We start from the raw sequence: 16,098 nt of genomic DNA on the forward strand, positions 1-16,098 counted from the left end.
TTGCTGTTAAAAATGTATTTAATATCACATTTCAGTGACTGGAAATTAATTCCAGTTCTAACAAATTGATTACAGAGGAAGAAAGTAATCACGCTGTCTCATGTATCTGAAGATGACTTAAAAGATCTTTTTCATTTCCAAACCTCATTAAACAATCAGTACATTTATGAGGCAAATCTGCTGAATGCCTGAAATCCAAGTGAGTTTTAAGGTCTTCAATCTGTCCTGTTGAATATTCACAGTACTGACACAAATAAATCCCTTCAGATAAATGAGAGCTTAAATGCTTGCAATATTCCAACATACCTGAAAAGCCCTTCCCACAGTCATCACAAACATGAGGGAATATTTTGGTATGTTCAATAGCTACGTGCCTGTTGACATTTGTATGCAGCCTGCTCCTAAAGCCACACACTTGGCACACAAAGAAGTTTTTGCATTTGTCAAAACTGATTTTGTTTATGAGACTGTACTGCCCACGCTCCTTGTTGTTATAGCTGTCGCTTAACTCGATCAGCCGACACGCGTGTTCGTTCACCACATGGCTATGCAGATCTTCTGGATCATTTGTTTCATGCTCACAGAACTGACACAAATACTGCTCATCACAGCTGTGTTCCTGGAAGTGCAGGTACAACTCGCTGCTCGAGGAGAACTGCATATCACACTGCTCGCACCAGTAAAGGTGGTCATTGAAGTGAGTGTCTGCTATGTGCTGACTCAGATTCTCAAATATCACTGTTTTGTAATCGCAGTATTTACAGATGTAGGGGTCCTCCTCATGTAGCTTTACATGTTCAATGAGCTGCACTTTGCTGGAGAAGCTTTCTTTACAAACTTTACAGACATGAGTGTCTGTACATGTCTTATGCTTCAGGATCATGTGCTGCTTTAGATCAGAAAAGTACTTGCTATTAAACTCACAGAGCTCACACTTGTATAAGCCACTGCTGTTGGCTCTCAGCAAAGGCCATTTCTGTTGAGCTGTGATATTCAAAGCCTGGTTCTTCTCAAAGATTTTACAGGTTTCCAGAGGGATTTCCTCTAGGTCCTCAGCTTCTAGCTTCTCAGGTGACACAGTCTGTGTTTCTATATCGTGAACTTCTACAGCATTCACTTCTGTTGTAGAAATTTCTACAGTTTGAATATCTAGAGGTTTCTCTTCTTCTGTAGGGCTGTCACTGAATATAGGTGAATCGCATAAGTCTCTGCACATTCCATTATTAGTACCTTTATCTGCAGGAGGAAATAGATAATAACAGCAAAAGGTTAAAAAACCCTGCAAAACACCTGGGTCCATATTCAACTTTTCCGTTAGTTGTAGCATCTTACAAATGCAAAAAAGCAGTTCTTTTTCCCCAGCCAGACTATGTTTTAAGTAATAAACAAATAACATAAACTATAGATCCTTCACCTCTTCTGTCAAAGCAAAAACATTACATTAAAAGCCAGCAGCTGTGCTCTCCAGCTTCCCAGCACCTAAGCTGCAAATACTCACTGACCTTTACCTTTGTCCTTCTTTTTAGGGTCTGTATAGTGCAACCCCACAACGTTTGAATGGGACCCACTCCAGTGAGAAGTCCCAGCATGCACTGGACTCCCATCATCATCTGTGTCTAGGCTCTGCGCAGGACTGTGGAATCTACCTGCAAAGATAAAAGAAGGATTTTCTTGTCATCATTTGTCCATACTAGCAACATCATGATTCTCTAATTTAACCATAAATCTTATTTAGTATTTACTTATTCTAGTTGCATAGTTTTTCTCTTTATATACTAATAGCATCATAGCCTACATTAAAGAAAGTAACAATAAAAACCTCAAATTATTTCCATACATACAGAAGATAACTAAAGAATTCAAAAGGTGGCAACTCTGTCTTTAAAATTTCAGCAAAAACCAGTCAGTTGATTATACTGGAAAAAGAACCTTTAAATCCTTAAATGAAACTTCACATTTGAAAGACATAATTTTTAAAAAAAATTCTTAAATAACTATTTCTGGACGTCACATTTTAAAATATAATAGTTTTTAAGACTTCTAGAGACTTGCTGGCTGATTTATTAGTGAAAAGAAAAATAAATATAATAAAAATCCATCCTCACATTTGCTCTGCTAAGCTTTACATCCACTAGTGGATATTGTATAAAAAGGCATTTTGTTTTCCACAAGTACAAGTACAGTTCAGTGCAATTGCTGGTGAATTCCAGCTGAACTCTTTAACATTTACATCAGCTTTATGTCACCTATCTAGCGGATATTTAGATAGAGAAGTCTAATCATCATTGTAAATGCTGTAAAATTAAAGGATCTTTTTGTCGTCATCATTTTTTACTTTGAAAATTCTATTGCAATTATAATGATTAAACAACCTTCCACCAGTCTAAGGCATATCAGATCACAATGATGCTCAGAAGTCACCCACTAGATATTTTGTATTCTATTTACTTCTATGAATAGGAGCATGATACACTGAGTAAAGAACTGCAGAACAGGACCCCAGAATGTACTCTTACCTCTGTTTTCAGAAAACTTTGTATCTGGCTGTTTCATAGAACAGACGCTATAGCAGTGGTCAGAAAAAATTCCACTGTTGTCTATGTATTTGCTTGCACCTGAAGAATCTAAAAAAAAAAAAAGTTTTGATATTAGCACATTGATGTAGCTACATACGCATTTCATGTTCACCAAAATCCTCTTCACTGGACACATTTTTACTTCTACTGAGAATTCTGTGCTGGCCTGATAACATTCCTGTTGTGATTTACAGCCTTCAGCTGCTCTCCTGATGTCTGCAGTATCAGATACAGTCATTATCAAACTCTGCTCCCACTGAAGACAGTGACAGGAACACCATTCAGCACTGAACACTTCTAGAGACCCCCATCCCAACTTTTACAAAATCTCTCCCCTTGTGTGTTAGTAGAATCATCTTCATTTTGTAGCTTCAGCAAGTTTCCCAATTTGCAGGGAGTACAGAACAAAATCATTCACATGCATTGACGGAAAGTGGCTTAACAACGGAGCACGTAGTGTGGGTACTCAATACCTTCAGACCAAGACTTGTTATCCCACTCTGTGTTACTGATTTTCCATGTATTAGCACATGTGGTCCCTCTCATAAAGTACTTACTCCGAGAAAAAATAAAGTGTACGCAACTCAAGCGCTAGACTGACCTGAATATCGAGAAGGATGTAGAGTCTTCCTTTTCCTCTTTTTAGGATGTTCATTCATTTTGAATAGTCTAAATTAATTGTAAAGTGAAAACATTAAAGAATTAGATTTGATTGCATCTAGTTTTATCTTTCATGATTTTATGAAACAATACAGACATTCTGAAAACCTGCACATTAAACAAGAGGTTTCTTCCTACTCCCCTTTCTTGTCCCCCAGCCCATTTTGTTACAGTTAAGAGCACAATAAATGTGTGTAAGTACTGAAATCTAGTTTTGTATTCCTGCCTTGGACCAAAAGGTTCACTATAAAGACAGATGGGTCAGGACTCCCAGCACTCAAGTACTCAGTGTAACCTAGGAGGCAGTTCTCCGGTACCCTGTTGACTTTTGTCAGAGGCCAGATATTTGGAAGCAGAGTCCTTCAGATAAAGCTTTAATGTTGAAAATACTAGCAAAAGTCATGTTCTCTTACCAAAAATCCTAGAGTCTTCAGTATCAGCAAACAGAGCAGCTAAGAAGCTGATGGCTGTACAGCTTCTAAACGTAGCGAATACATCAGCTTGAGAAGATTTTCATCTACAGTGACAGCATTTTAAAACACTTTAAAACTTCATCACAAAATAAACAATCAGATATTACAAAGAATGAAACTATGAAAACTGAAGTTAGACAACAACATTAAAAGTTTATACTAATCTTGGCTTAAGAGTATCAAATAAGGTAGATGCATTATTTATTCTCCTTTTGTCCCAGGTTAGTTGGCTTTTGGTGCACTTGGCAGCTCCTGACAACAGAAAAATATTAGAGATGACACCGAAAATACTTGTGCTATATATCGGCCCAGCCAGTTTTGAAGAAAGGGCTGCAAACACGGAGCCTGAGGGGGTTTACTGTAACACTAGAGCACTTATGGGCCCAGGGTCTTCTGAAGCCAATGCCATCCACTAGAGATGAGAGCAGGGAAAAAAAAGACCCCTCATCAAGTAAGCACTATTCTCATGAGACAGAGTAATTTGTATGAATTGAAGTTTTATCTTAAGGGGAGAACACGAAACAAACAGTTTAACATGATATCATGGTCTAGAAATATCAACTACTCTCATCACTTTTTCTGATTGCGAGGGAAGAACCTACATTTTACTGAAATAGCAAGTTTTATCGCAGTTCATGCGCTTAACCCCTTTTCCCCACAACCCGGCCCAGGGGACAGTAAGGTCTGTTACTCTTCTCCAGCGGCTTTCCCCGGTACATCTGTCCCAGCTGTTCGGCGCGGTTATGGGAAAGGCTCATAAAGGCCCTAAAAATCGAGATCCCCGGCCCCCCAGAGCCCCCGCAGGACCGGCCGCGGCCTGCGCGGATACCGGAGCCGGGGGCCGCAGCCGGGAACCGCGAGGGGAGCGCGGCAACGCGCCGCACCGCTCCGCCCCCCCGCCCCGGAGGCAGCGGCGGGGAAGCCGCGGGCGGCGGCGAGGCGCGGAGCCGAGGGCACGGGCGAGGCCGCGTCCACACTCCGGCGGCGGGGAGAGGGCCCGGCCCGGAGCCGCCAGCGGGGAGCGCCGCAGGCCCGGCCCCGCCTCAGCGCGGGCAGACGGCGCCGGCCCGAGTGTGAGTCACTCCTCGCTCCCTTCGCGGGGGGACGCGGGGCGGCGGGCGGGCCCCTCGCCTCAGGGCGGCGGGTTCGCGCTTCAAATGGCGCCGGGGCGGGGGGCGACGGTCAGCGGCACGCGGGCCGTGCCCGGCGGGGTAAGAGGCTGGAGGGAGGCGGGCGCCGGCGCGCCCCGGGGCTGCGGGCGACGCCGGCGGCCGCTCCCCTCCCGTCTGGCCGCCGGGACTCACCTTCCGCTCCGCGCCCCGCGACGGGCCGCGGCCGCCTCCGGACCCGGCGCTCCCCGCGGGGGAAGGGGTGGGGCGGCGGCGGGCGGCCGGGCGCCCCCTGGCGGCCGCGGCCGCGCCTCCTGACCCCCGCCCGTCGCTATAGCAACCGGGGGGGCGGGGGGGGGGGGGGGTGTAGAGGTGGCAAAATAAAGCTTTCATTTGTCTTTTAGTTTATACATCCCACCGCGGCAAACTCAATGCTCGGGGAAGTTTACCAGCACATTTTCACATACAGGATTCGTCCAGGGCTTGTAAAGCGTCAGGTAGCACGGACTCTCCTGTGAGAGAGGGAGCGTGGGTGCCCTCGCCATGTAAATGTTCCTGTTTTACACAGAGACGTTGATGTCAGAGGCTGAACCTCATAAAGCACCAATTTGCTTTTTGTATCAATGTAGAAGCTGTTGCTGAAATCTGCTGTATAGGAGAATCACTATAAAGGGTTGCAAAACTAAAATAAGGAACTTTCCCCTTTCCAAAATCTTCTGAGTTTATAACCACAAGAGAACCCCCCCTTTTGCTCACTTCATCTTTACTTTTTTTTTTTATGCCACAGGATATAGCAGTAAGTTCTATTTCTCCACAAAGCAGAATATTTCAAACAGCATTTTGCTATTTTGCAAAATAAGTAACTTATTTTTAAGACACAAGGGAGACCATTACAGTCACTTAGTTTCATGACTTAAAACAGATCATGGAATTTTAACCAAGCTTTTCATTTATTGAGCTATTCTGCTCTAGCTTAGCCTGAAGTTACCTAATTTTAAGATCCAGCTTTCAATTAGCAGAGAATCCACAACATTCCTAATGTTGTTGCTCCACTGATTAGTAAAAAAAACCCAATATTATATCCTGCTTCTGGCCTCACTTTTATTCATTAGCTGGAAGTTGAGATTGGATTTACCGTGTTTATCAAATCCTACCTTTAGCCTTTGTCCTGAAAGTTAGAAACATGTCTTTAGGGTGATGTGATTTGGTTAGAGCAACATAGAAAGAGCTTCATCATATGATCACACAGAAGTTTTGATGGTAAGCAGCATGAATATAAGTAAAACTATCCTTTTGAACGCCTGCTGAGCCTTCAGAAATTAAATATGCACCATGTATCTCTTCTCTTCTGAGTTGGAATTACCAATTGAACAACATCCTGCCATCCCAGTTCAGTTTGTTCTCTGCTGTTTACCCTTGCCATACGAGCTCAGGTGTCTCCAGGACAGCTTCTGTTAAAGTTCTCATGAACTGGCTATAGCCACCCAAACGGGTGGATGCCCACGTTTCTCCCTCTATTCACCAAAATGTTTTCCATGTAAATATTCCAAAAAAGCACTTTCCCCGGTTCCCAGCGGAGGGCAGTAATGAGAACTTAAAATCCGTAATTTGACACGGGAAAAGGAAAAAACCCCAAAACCAACCCTTTGCTTTGAATTCAGTCCTGCTTGGCAAGATGAACTCAGGCTAACCAAAGCACAATGCATATTCTGTACCTTTTGATTGATTTCTTCTCCTCACAAAGCAACACCACCCAACAACACCTACGTCAGATAAAAAGACTGAGCAAAAGAAAAACATCTGAGGAGGATCCTCTTTGAAGCCATAGATCCAGTTCAAAGTCATGGGCATCAAACAGTGATATCAAAGCTTTAGACAGAAAAGTCTAAATGAGTCTCATTTTCTAAACCACCATGTGCTTGGGATGTTCAGACAACTCCAGGTCTGGTTTTAATCACTCAGAACCCATTCCAACTGGAAATAACAGAAAAGCCTACGTGATATTCACCTTACTGTTTAAATGGGCAACACAGATGATGCTCATTTCAATTAGCTGGGATGTATTCTTACCAAAATAAGAATGGAGTAAACCTTTTCTTCAATGAAAGCAGTAAGCGTAGCTCATGATAATAACCTTTACTAAAGGTAATTCATGTTTAAAAGGACATATAGGAGGTTATCTGAGGTATTTTGTCTAGCATCACTTTTCTTGCTCTCTTGTTGCATGGATTCAGACTTTGGATCAAGTCTCTGCAATGCAGGTGGGGCACCAGACTGATTTCCGAGCATAAAATCAGGAAGGCTCATTGAGATTGCTGTGCTAAAGCAAACTACCCACATTGCAAATCATTCTTCTGTTTCACCAGCATCATTTTGCAAGTTTTCCATAATTTTTTAATGCTTTAGGGATCAAGACTTAGAACTACCACAAAAATCACACCATGGTAATGGCAGTAAAGTCTAAAACTTGCATTTGAACAAGAACTGATGATCCCCTTTCCCTGAACCATCCTGTGCATTTAAAACAAAGTAGTAACCACTCATACCAATTTCATAGTTACTAGAAAAACTCACACTATAATAAACAGAAGTTTAATCTGTTAGTTCAGGTTACTGAACTAGCTACTTCAAAATCACTAGCCATACTTTGATTCAGTCTCTCCAGACTAGAGCTCAGCTTGAGCTTCAAAATAAATGTAAGAATAACGAAGTCCACCTTTTATTACAGACTTTGATCCAGTGCAGACTGAGCACCTGCTGGAACAGCCCTTTTCAAAGCCAGGCAGTGGTGATCTGAAACAGAACTGAGCAGCGTACAAAGTTTAAAGCTTATTGGGGACAAAAATGTGTAGAAGTGACCTGATCAAACACTGACACTTCCCCGATCCCTCCAAAAAAGTGAAATTCTCAGCAAGAGAGCTCAAATCCCTGCCACAATACCTGTTAGCAACTGAAGTCCAAAGTAGACCAACATGTCCACAGAAGCAATTCCATTGCAGATCCATGCTCTTATACGTGCCCGTAATTTCCCAGATATTTCTCACTCTTTCAAAATTAGTATTGCATATAAAAATACAACCTAGTTTGTTTTTTTAAAATATAGTTTCAGTAATGAAAGCCTGAAAGATATTTTTCAAAAAGAAAACAGATTTGATTTAGCAGGGGCTTTAAAACCATCCAGCTGAAACACTCCAGTAGTAACTGCTCTCCTATCACAACTTTTACATCCCACATCTAAAGTAAGTTACTTATTTTGAGGATCAATGTGTACAAGAACAAATGCCATGTGCACCTAGGACTTCCCATCCATAAATAATGCAAATCCTATTTCCTGTTCCCCTCCAAATTAACTGATGTACACCATTTCTATCCCCTTTCTTCTAGCCTTTTTTGAAATCAGAGCTGCAACACCAAGTCATACCTCCAAGACTGATGATTCCTTAAATTCTCACTTTGGAATTCACAAGTGTACCAACCAAATTATTTTAATTTAGTTGTTAGTATATACATTAACACTCAAAGTGTGATAAAAACCAAACAAAAGTAGTTTTAATAAACAGCATGTGATACAGACCGCGAAGATAAATAAAAAGCAGACTTATTACAGTTTCCCATGAACATGAACTACAATAAGTATCATAGGCCAAACGTTTGTTAACTTGAATAGCACAGCAGAAAGGGAAAAAAGGGGTTTTGGGTTTTTTTTGGGGGGTTTTGTTTGTTTTTTGTTTAAAAGTACTGCAAGACTATTCTCAGTATGACAACACATGCATCTTGCTGCATCTTAAATACTTTTTTTGGCCCATTATTACTAAAAATGTCTTGCTAACTATTTTACCACAGGACCTTTATCACAGAATGACATACACATGGCAACAGTCCCTCCCCCCCTAACCCCCCAGTAGTGGTTATTTCAAAAAAGTCTCATTTCTAAGAGATATTTCAAGCACTGGTGGGTGTTCATACTCCCCTTTTGATGCAGACATGTAACTGCTACCAGCTTCAAAGTTACATACCAGCATCAAGAGAATACACCCTCCTGGGCTCTATTTATCCAAAATGCCAAAAGGATCCTAAGGCCTGCCTTCGGAAGAGCATTGCCAGCAGGTCAAAGGAGGTGAGCGTTCATCCTGCCCCTCTGCTCAGCACTGGTGAGGCCACACCTGGAGTGCTGGGTCCAGTGCTGGGCTCCCCAGTACAAGCCAGACATGGACATACTGGAACAGGTCCAGCAAAGGGCAATGGAGAAGATGAATAGGAGAGGAGGCTGAGAGCTGGGACTGTTCAGCCTGGTGAAGAGAAAGCTCAAGGGGTATCCTGTCAATGTATATAAATACCTGACGGAGAGGAGTAAAGCCAACATGCAAGGCTTTTCTCAGTGCTGCCCAGTGAAAGGCCATTCGGCAATGAAATAGAAGAAATTTCATATAAACATTAAGAAAAAACTTCTTCTGTGGACTCTTCTTTCTTGGACAGACTCTAAACCCACTGGATGGTGTCCTGGGCAACCTGATCTAGCTGACCTTGCTTCAAACAGGGTGGCTGGACTAGATGATCTGCAAAGGTTTCTGCCAACCTCAATGATTCTGTGAAAATTCTTGCAGTTGTGGTGGCAGTTGCAGTGACAATACTTTCAAAATTTCAAGCCTGAGAATCCAGGACATCAGACTGCAGACATAGATACTTTAAATCCTTTTCTCTACCAGGGAAGTGGATTTTGATAGCATATATGGATATTTACAGTTAAAACTTGCAGAGGTGCGAGAGGAAAGGATGATACTCCCAGATGATGAATTACACATTTATCTTCACAAGAGAAAATGAAGAATTTGGACCACAGCAGCTGTAAGACAAGAAGAGGATTCATCTCCTCACCTTTTCCTTTCTTTCCCCTGCCCCAAATGAAACAGTAAGACAACTCTGGACAGCCTGGGGCAGTTGATGATCCAGAATATAGAACACTTAATAAAACCTGGAAATAGGTTAAAAGTAGTTAAACCAAAGAAACAAGGCAGAATGAGATTGCAGCTATGAATATCCATGTTTTGGCTCTCAATGATCAACTAAACTACAACAGACATAAGGTTCTTAAGAGAAACAGCTTCTGCTTGAATTAGGCTTTCTGTAACTTCAGCAGCACAATTAAGTCAGATTTAACTGTGATTAATTTTATTACTGGAACAGGTTCCTAACAAAACTGATGCAGTTACATTGAACTAAATGGTTCCTAAGCCAGTTTAATAGCTACCGGGGATCTGGCACTCTTCAGAAAGAGTCAAGATAGTGTATTTTTAGCCTTTTTTATGCCAAAGGAATATTGCATCACATACAGAAGTGACAGTAAGGACACTTAGCCATAAGACACATTTATACAAACCCGTGGAGATGCTAGCTTCAAAGTACAGGCACAACATTGCTTCAATTGATCTCCTCTTACAAATATTTTATGTTGCTCTTATGAGGGTGTTGGAGAGGGGTGTTGGAGAGGAAGAGATGGGGGCAGAGAGATACACCTCTGGTTTAGAGTCAGGAGTGCCAAGACAGTAAGACCTCATACTTTGAAGAGTCTATCCCATAAAGCTCAGAAGTCAAGAATATTGTACTGTAAATTAAGAACAACTATTTTTCTTGAGAGTGGATTCAACAAGTCTTTATAAGGTGTAGGAAGAAGAAACATTTAAGCTAGTAAGCAATAAAAATCCTGGAAGTCTCAAGAATGAAAGGAACTATAGACAAGATTACAATAGTTACGAATCAGTGAGCTAAAAAGACTAGTTAATAAAGATTATTTCAAAGTAAAATTGTCAAGTGTTTAACTGGGCTGCTAGTAAGCATTCTTCTCATTAAGAGAACATCTCCTGCTGAATCATGTAAGTAATCTGGAACTTTAATATATATATAGTCTAATTCTGATTTCATAGGCTGTTGTGAATCCAGTGATTCTGATGAAGTCAGTGTTATATCAGGATAAAGTGAAATCAGAATTTCTCAGAGACCAGAACCTACAGATTTGGTTAGTGTATGGAGATACAGAACGCCTATATCCCGTTTCCAGTTGGCTTCCCTTTATTAACACAGATGTAAAAAATAAACCAAAAAAACAACCCAGAAAGCCCACACCAGCTGCAGGGGTGGTGAGCTACACATCATTTTGGACAGATAGAGCCTTACCTAAACTGAGACAACTTTCAGCACGAAAAAAAGATACAAATTCATTATTTGTATGAAACATGTATTGCAAAATTAAACTGGGATTCAACAATCTGCAACAACATCCACAGCTATATAGTATTTAAAAAACCATGTGTGGTTCTTTTTCGATTCAAGTAAAACTAAAACAAGAGAAAGAAGTTTTTTTTAAAAAAAAGTCTTAGAAGCAGCAAGTTACAATTCTTTCTGTAATACCACACCATTTTCATTAACTTGAATCATTTTCAAGATGTCAAAGACATCAACAAAATAGTAATTTCAAGTGGCTTTTTTGATATTTGTTTTTTGAATGGGTCCAGCCCAGGTCTGCAACCTGTACAGACATGCAAAACAGGAGAAATTCACAATTATTATTAAGAACAGATGTTGGAACATGCCAGTTATAAAATGACAAAGCAAAGAAAATACCTTCAAGTTGTCAACAAACATGGGCTACCGACCACTGAAGGGCATTTATTATTTTACATAAAAAGGAAAAGTTGGAAAAAAAGACAAAAACAACCCTCCAAACCATCAACAGCAGGATCATCACATACAAAGTTCTCTACAAGCTTGGTATTTTCTATATTGCCCTTAATATGCAGGTTTATATCTTCTCCACAAGATACCAAACCACTAACAGTTTTGGTTTTATTTAAATTTTTCTTATTTTAAAAATTATACTGAAAGTCTGTTTCATCTATGAAAAAACTACTAATGCACCCTTTCAGAACAGAGAAGTGTGCATGTGTGTCAGTACAGGCGCTTTTTCTGCTACCTTTAGGAATACATTTTTTAATAAGAACTAATCAGCAGCATCCTGTTCTGTCAAAATCAAACAGTTTCACAGTTGAAAAAGTTACTGTTTTTAAATTTATATTTCACTAAATCACCATTTTCTAATGCTTTGTAATAAAACACGGCCCAATCCTGGGCTCCTTGCTCTGGTAGTCCTACTACAACGTATTGCAGGAACAAGGTGTTCGGATTCAATTCAAGCTCAAAGTAAGCTACTTAGTGTTTTATGCAACTGATTCTCAGAATAAAGGGAACATTTTTGAATCTCCAAATTCCAAGCAATCTCTGTAAAAATCCAGAGCTCAGTTACACGTGCTTTCAGAGTCTGTAAGCAGATCTTATTTCTGATACTGAGAACAGGTGACATCCACTCATTTACACCAACCTAAGTAAATAGTACCTCCACTATCTCCAGTGAAGTTACATCAGCACAAAACTGGCATAACAGGATAAGCTAATTAGGGTTGAACACTCTGAAGCTGAAAAAAGGATTTTTTTTCCTGAAACACTGGCACAATGTTTTTCAAATGCCCATCCTGGTTATAGTAAGAACAACTGCTTAAAGCCCATGAGCTTCTCCTACTTTTAAAAAGTTTTATTTAAAGGCTGTAATTATCCCAAATTGTATTATGTCTGTATCACTATGAAGTTTCCTTTCTTTTATTATTTGATATTCATAATAACTTCTACAGCTGTGCACAGCATTTAGTTGCAGTAACTTCTGGAAACAGAGCCTGATTCCTCATACCTTTCTGTTTGTACAAAAAGGGTGCAGAACACTGTATGCTTGAACTGAAAGACATTTATATTCATATTTACAGAAGTAAATGGCTAGGAAGGGGCAAAGTACAAAAGAAGTTGGGCTCATAACATCCAACAAATTTGAGTTGATCTTTTCATCCAGGCTGGAAAAGGCTGACCATCTTAGATAAACGAGGTAAAGCATTGTTTCAATACCAGATAAGTAAGGATAATATAGCACCTAATGTGGCATTTGTGCAACGGTTTTACTCAGTTAAATAAAGAGTTACAGCCAACAGGGTTTCAGATTTTGTGAACTAAATTTAAGTTGAAACTAAGCCACGTTTTAAGAGTGCTAAACCATTAGAGTGTGTTGACTGCAAAGTAATACATACAAGGGTAATTTTGCTCTGGAAAGTATGACCAAGGTTAGCAGGAGTTAAAATATTCATATGAACAAAAAGGAATATGTAACAGTCAATGAAGAGAGTAAGGGGAAGTCTATTTGACTACTCCAAAATATTTAGTAGAACTAAGGAAATAAAACTTCACATTCTCCATACTATTCTTGGAACTTCTGTAGTTTTCACAAAAACAGGTTTCCCCCCACAAGATCAAGTATCCACACATGCAGTAATCAACTGCAGGATCTTGACTATGAAAGTGTCTTGAAAGACCAAAGTCCTGGCTTTACAATCCCCAAAGTCTTTCATAATGTAATTGATTGCACATTTTTAATATATTACAATTTGCTAAACAAAGCCAACCACTCATTACCTCATCAGTACAGCCTGCACAAAGTACAGTTTATTTATATACTTATATTCTAATCTAACACCAGCTGTCAGCATATTTTATATTACATGTGGTATTGCACTTTCTGAGTGGCACCTTGGTGCGTGTTTGCAAGTGAATAAGCTGAACCCCCGAAAGCCCCAAACCTTTGGAATTCACTCCAAGTGCTGCCAATCTAGCGAGTTTAAAATGTTAGGGTGAACATCACCCACAGAATCATGGGCTTCACTGATTAAAGAAACCTGTTTAATTATTAGAAAAACAGTCCTACCTGAAGTTGTGCATAAGGGCAATCTGAAATCCTTGGTACTCCGAACAGTTTCAAAAAGTGGTGCCAATTTAATTGATTGCACACATTGTAATTGTGTTAGAGGACAACAACTAGATTTACAAATACATATTACACACACACAAAACAGACAAAGCTATAAAATGTTTGGTAACTCCACATGCTTTGAGCTAGCCAAGGTATCTGCTGTATGTTGAACTGCTTATTATTGATCATGTTGAAAATCTAAATTGCTATTTCTGATGTGTCTGTTACTGGATTAAACAACCACTTCCAAAGGAGGAAGAAAGAGGAGAAATAGTGGACCCAAAGACTGAGGGTTTAAATGTACGTTCCTTGAATAGCCAGCATATCACTTCAGTAATGTGAAGAGCGATGCCCAAAAATTTTTGAAGAGACTTAGGCCAAGTTCACCTCTGGCATTAGTGGGTGTATCTGCCACTACTTCAATGGTACTTGTGTCCTCTTTCACCAGGGCTGAATTTGGTCCTAGGAGTATATCTGGTCACCTTCAGTGACGTTAATGGAAACGGGAGTCTTGGACAGATAGAACTGGGCTGCAAAATTAAAAGAGTGAATATTGGACAAATCATGTAAATAAAGAATATATATTAATAATAGTTCCTATTATATAAATAGCCTTTATAAAAAAATAATCTTTCAATAATTTTAATAACTCACCTTTCTTTAGGTACTGGAAAACATGTATGAAAAAAATCTATTCAGTTCAAGTTAGATTAAAGCAAACCTAAGATGAACACTACAACTCTCTGTTGCACTAAACCCAATTCTGACCATTCAATTTCCAGGTTAGTCAGTTTTTGGGGATGATGGGGAGTTTTTGTGACAGTATGAATTGCACCCCTAGAAATACTGAGCAGAAGAAACACCATACTGAATGGGCCTATTTCCTACTGCTTTCAGAAACTGTGCAGATGACAGACCCAGAAATCAAAGGGTCATCTAAACCCCATAAGTGTTAATGCCTCTGAACACATTTAAAAGGCACTGTCCTCTCACTATTGTTTTTAGATCTTTGAGCTTAAAACTCCTTCCCTTCAAACTATGCTGCTTTTAAATACTTGCTATCACTTGAATTCTCTTTCCACTCTTCTCAATCCAGCATAGTCTCTACCTGCTGTACCAGATCTAAGGTAATGTGTGATGGACTCTATGTTCATGCTAGCACTATTTTCTTTTTCCTTCTAATTTATCCTATCAAATGAAAAAAGGAAACATTCTTCCAAGTTCACCTTTTTGGGCTTAAGGCATAACATGAAGTCACACATCATACTAAAGCTTAATTTTTGAAGTGTACAATTGTAGTGCTATCTGAAACCCTGTTTTACTTTTTTCAACAGTTGTCTGAACAGTTCATCTCTTTTCTTGCCATAAATTCTAATGTTGTTCGTGGTTTGTGCAATTCCTATGCAACCAGTCTTTGCTGCTAACAGGTATTAACAGTGCAGTACCCACAAAGCGGGCCATCAGTTCTTGTTTTCTTTGCTTTCATTTCAGTTCAAAGCATGTTGCTTTATTGTGTGGAAGATCCAGTCCATTTTTGTTGTCCAGCCACCATGGTGAGCATCATTCATTTGCTTCATGAAGTACTCAAGAGCTTCCTGCTCGGTTTTGTCCAATGCAAGGGTCTTTCGAATGTATGCAATATCATCAAAGGACTGCAGTTCTGGCATTCCTGAGCCAAGCATCATGGAGAACAGATTTATGAAGAGATTGGCATGCTGCCGAATTGCTAGATAAGCCTTATAACACATCTCCTGAAACCTGGAAGAGAGAGGGGGAAAAACCTCAACATATGTCCTTATTAGATGCACATTACTTCACCTCCAAAACAGTTTTCTACTAAAAAGTAGACAGTCTTAGTCTAATAAGAACACCATAGTGTTGCTGATAAAATATACTCATCTTAATTTCTGTAAGAATTAGTAGTGGTCAGACTAACACAATAGCCAAACTGAAGACAGGCTTTCTAGCCTTAAAACCTCATTTGCAATTCATGCAAGCATTCAGCACAAGTTTATGACAGTTCAGAGCCATTTTAGTCATTGCTACTGACATTTCAGATTTCAAAGCACATTTCCTGATATACTGCTGCAAACAGTGCTTTCCTGGTTATCAGAGATGCACTTCTCTCCTGTAGTTTTATGATGGCAGTAGCTGTTGCTCCTTAGATACTCTGGTGAATGCATTGAAGACAAGGGCATTTGCTATATCACAACATTGGGTGAGAAGTGTCTGTTTATGCTGAAATCAGTCATTTAAGTCAGGTTAAGAAAAAAATATTTGAAAAAGCTCCACAACAGCATTCAGACAACACTAACTTAAAATCTGTTCTCCCCCCAACATAATGAAATTAGGATTAAAATTGAAACCTCTCAAAGACTGAATCTCTGGAAAAACAGATACTAAGAATGACTACAGCAACAAGGTTTTTTTTTATTTATTAC

The 16,098-nt window shown here is 39.9% G+C and overlaps 2 protein-coding genes and 1 long non-coding RNA gene across 13 annotated transcripts in view; 1 reads left to right on the forward strand and 2 right to left on the reverse strand.

Moving 5' to 3' along the window:
- On the reverse strand, positions 1-8,234 carry ZNF639 (zinc finger protein 639). 4 transcript variants are annotated; one of them, XM_074834240.1, is made up of 6 exons: positions 5,286-8,234; positions 3,650-3,753; positions 3,178-3,245; positions 2,517-2,624; positions 1,509-1,646; positions 1-1,236 (listed from the first exon to the last, which is right to left on the reverse strand). In XM_074834240.1, the coding sequence occupies exons 3-6, from the start codon at positions 3,233-3,235 to the stop codon at positions 89-91; spliced, it is 1,452 nt and encodes a 483-aa protein (XP_074690341.1). In that variant the 5' UTR covers positions 3,236-3,245; positions 3,650-3,753; positions 5,286-8,234; the 3' UTR covers positions 1-88. The 4 variants fall into 4 exon arrangements, with proteins under 4 accessions (XP_074690341.1, XP_074690337.1, XP_074690339.1 ...); XM_074834236.1 differs by having other exon boundaries at positions 1,503-1,646; XM_074834238.1 differs by lacking the exon at positions 5,286-8,234 and adding an exon at positions 5,014-5,104 and having other exon boundaries at positions 1,503-1,646.
- The window catches only part of LOC141927213 (uncharacterized), a 23,342-nt gene continuing 11,911 nt past the window's right edge, over positions 4,668-16,098 (forward strand). The window contains exon 1 of the long non-coding RNA XR_012624328.1: positions 4,668-4,782. This is a non-coding gene — a long non-coding RNA (uncharacterized LOC141927213). The remainder of the gene's footprint in view (positions 4,783-16,098) is intronic.
- PIK3CA (phosphatidylinositol-4,5-bisphosphate 3-kinase catalytic subunit alpha) overlaps positions 8,341-16,098 on the reverse strand; it is a 47,183-nt gene continuing 39,425 nt past the window's right edge. For 7 of the 8 annotated variants that reach the window (XM_074834221.1, XM_074834227.1, XM_074834222.1 and 4 more), the window contains one exon: positions 8,341-15,415. In XM_074834221.1, the coding sequence (XP_074690322.1) occupies positions 15,145-15,415 (271 nt within the window). In that variant the 3' untranslated portion in view covers positions 8,341-15,144. The remainder of the gene's footprint in view (positions 15,416-16,098) is intronic. The other variant, XR_012624327.1, reaches the window with a different exon arrangement.

Source organism: Strix aluco, chromosome 9 (assembly GCF_031877795.1).
Source record: "Strix aluco isolate bStrAlu1 chromosome 9, bStrAlu1.hap1, whole genome shotgun sequence".
Classification (NCBI taxonomy): Eukaryota; Metazoa; Chordata; class Aves; order Strigiformes; family Strigidae; genus Strix; species Strix aluco.

What these genes read in the sequence shown, in the direction of transcription:
- ZNF639 (XM_074834236.1), bottom strand. Translation starts at nt 3,235, where the DNA reads ATGAATGAACATCCTAAAAAGAGGAAAAGGAAGACTCTACATCCTTCT. An exon ending in ACATCCTTCTCGATATTCAG is followed by an intron (nt 2,625 to 3,177) that starts GTCAGTCTAGCG and finishes TTTTTTTTTTAG; the next exon opens with ATTCTTCAGGTGCAAGCAAA. An exon ending in AAAGAAGGACAAAGGTAAAG is followed by an intron (nt 1,237 to 1,502) that starts GTCAGTGAGTAT and finishes TTCCTCCTGCAG; the next exon opens with ATAAAGGTACTAATAATGGA.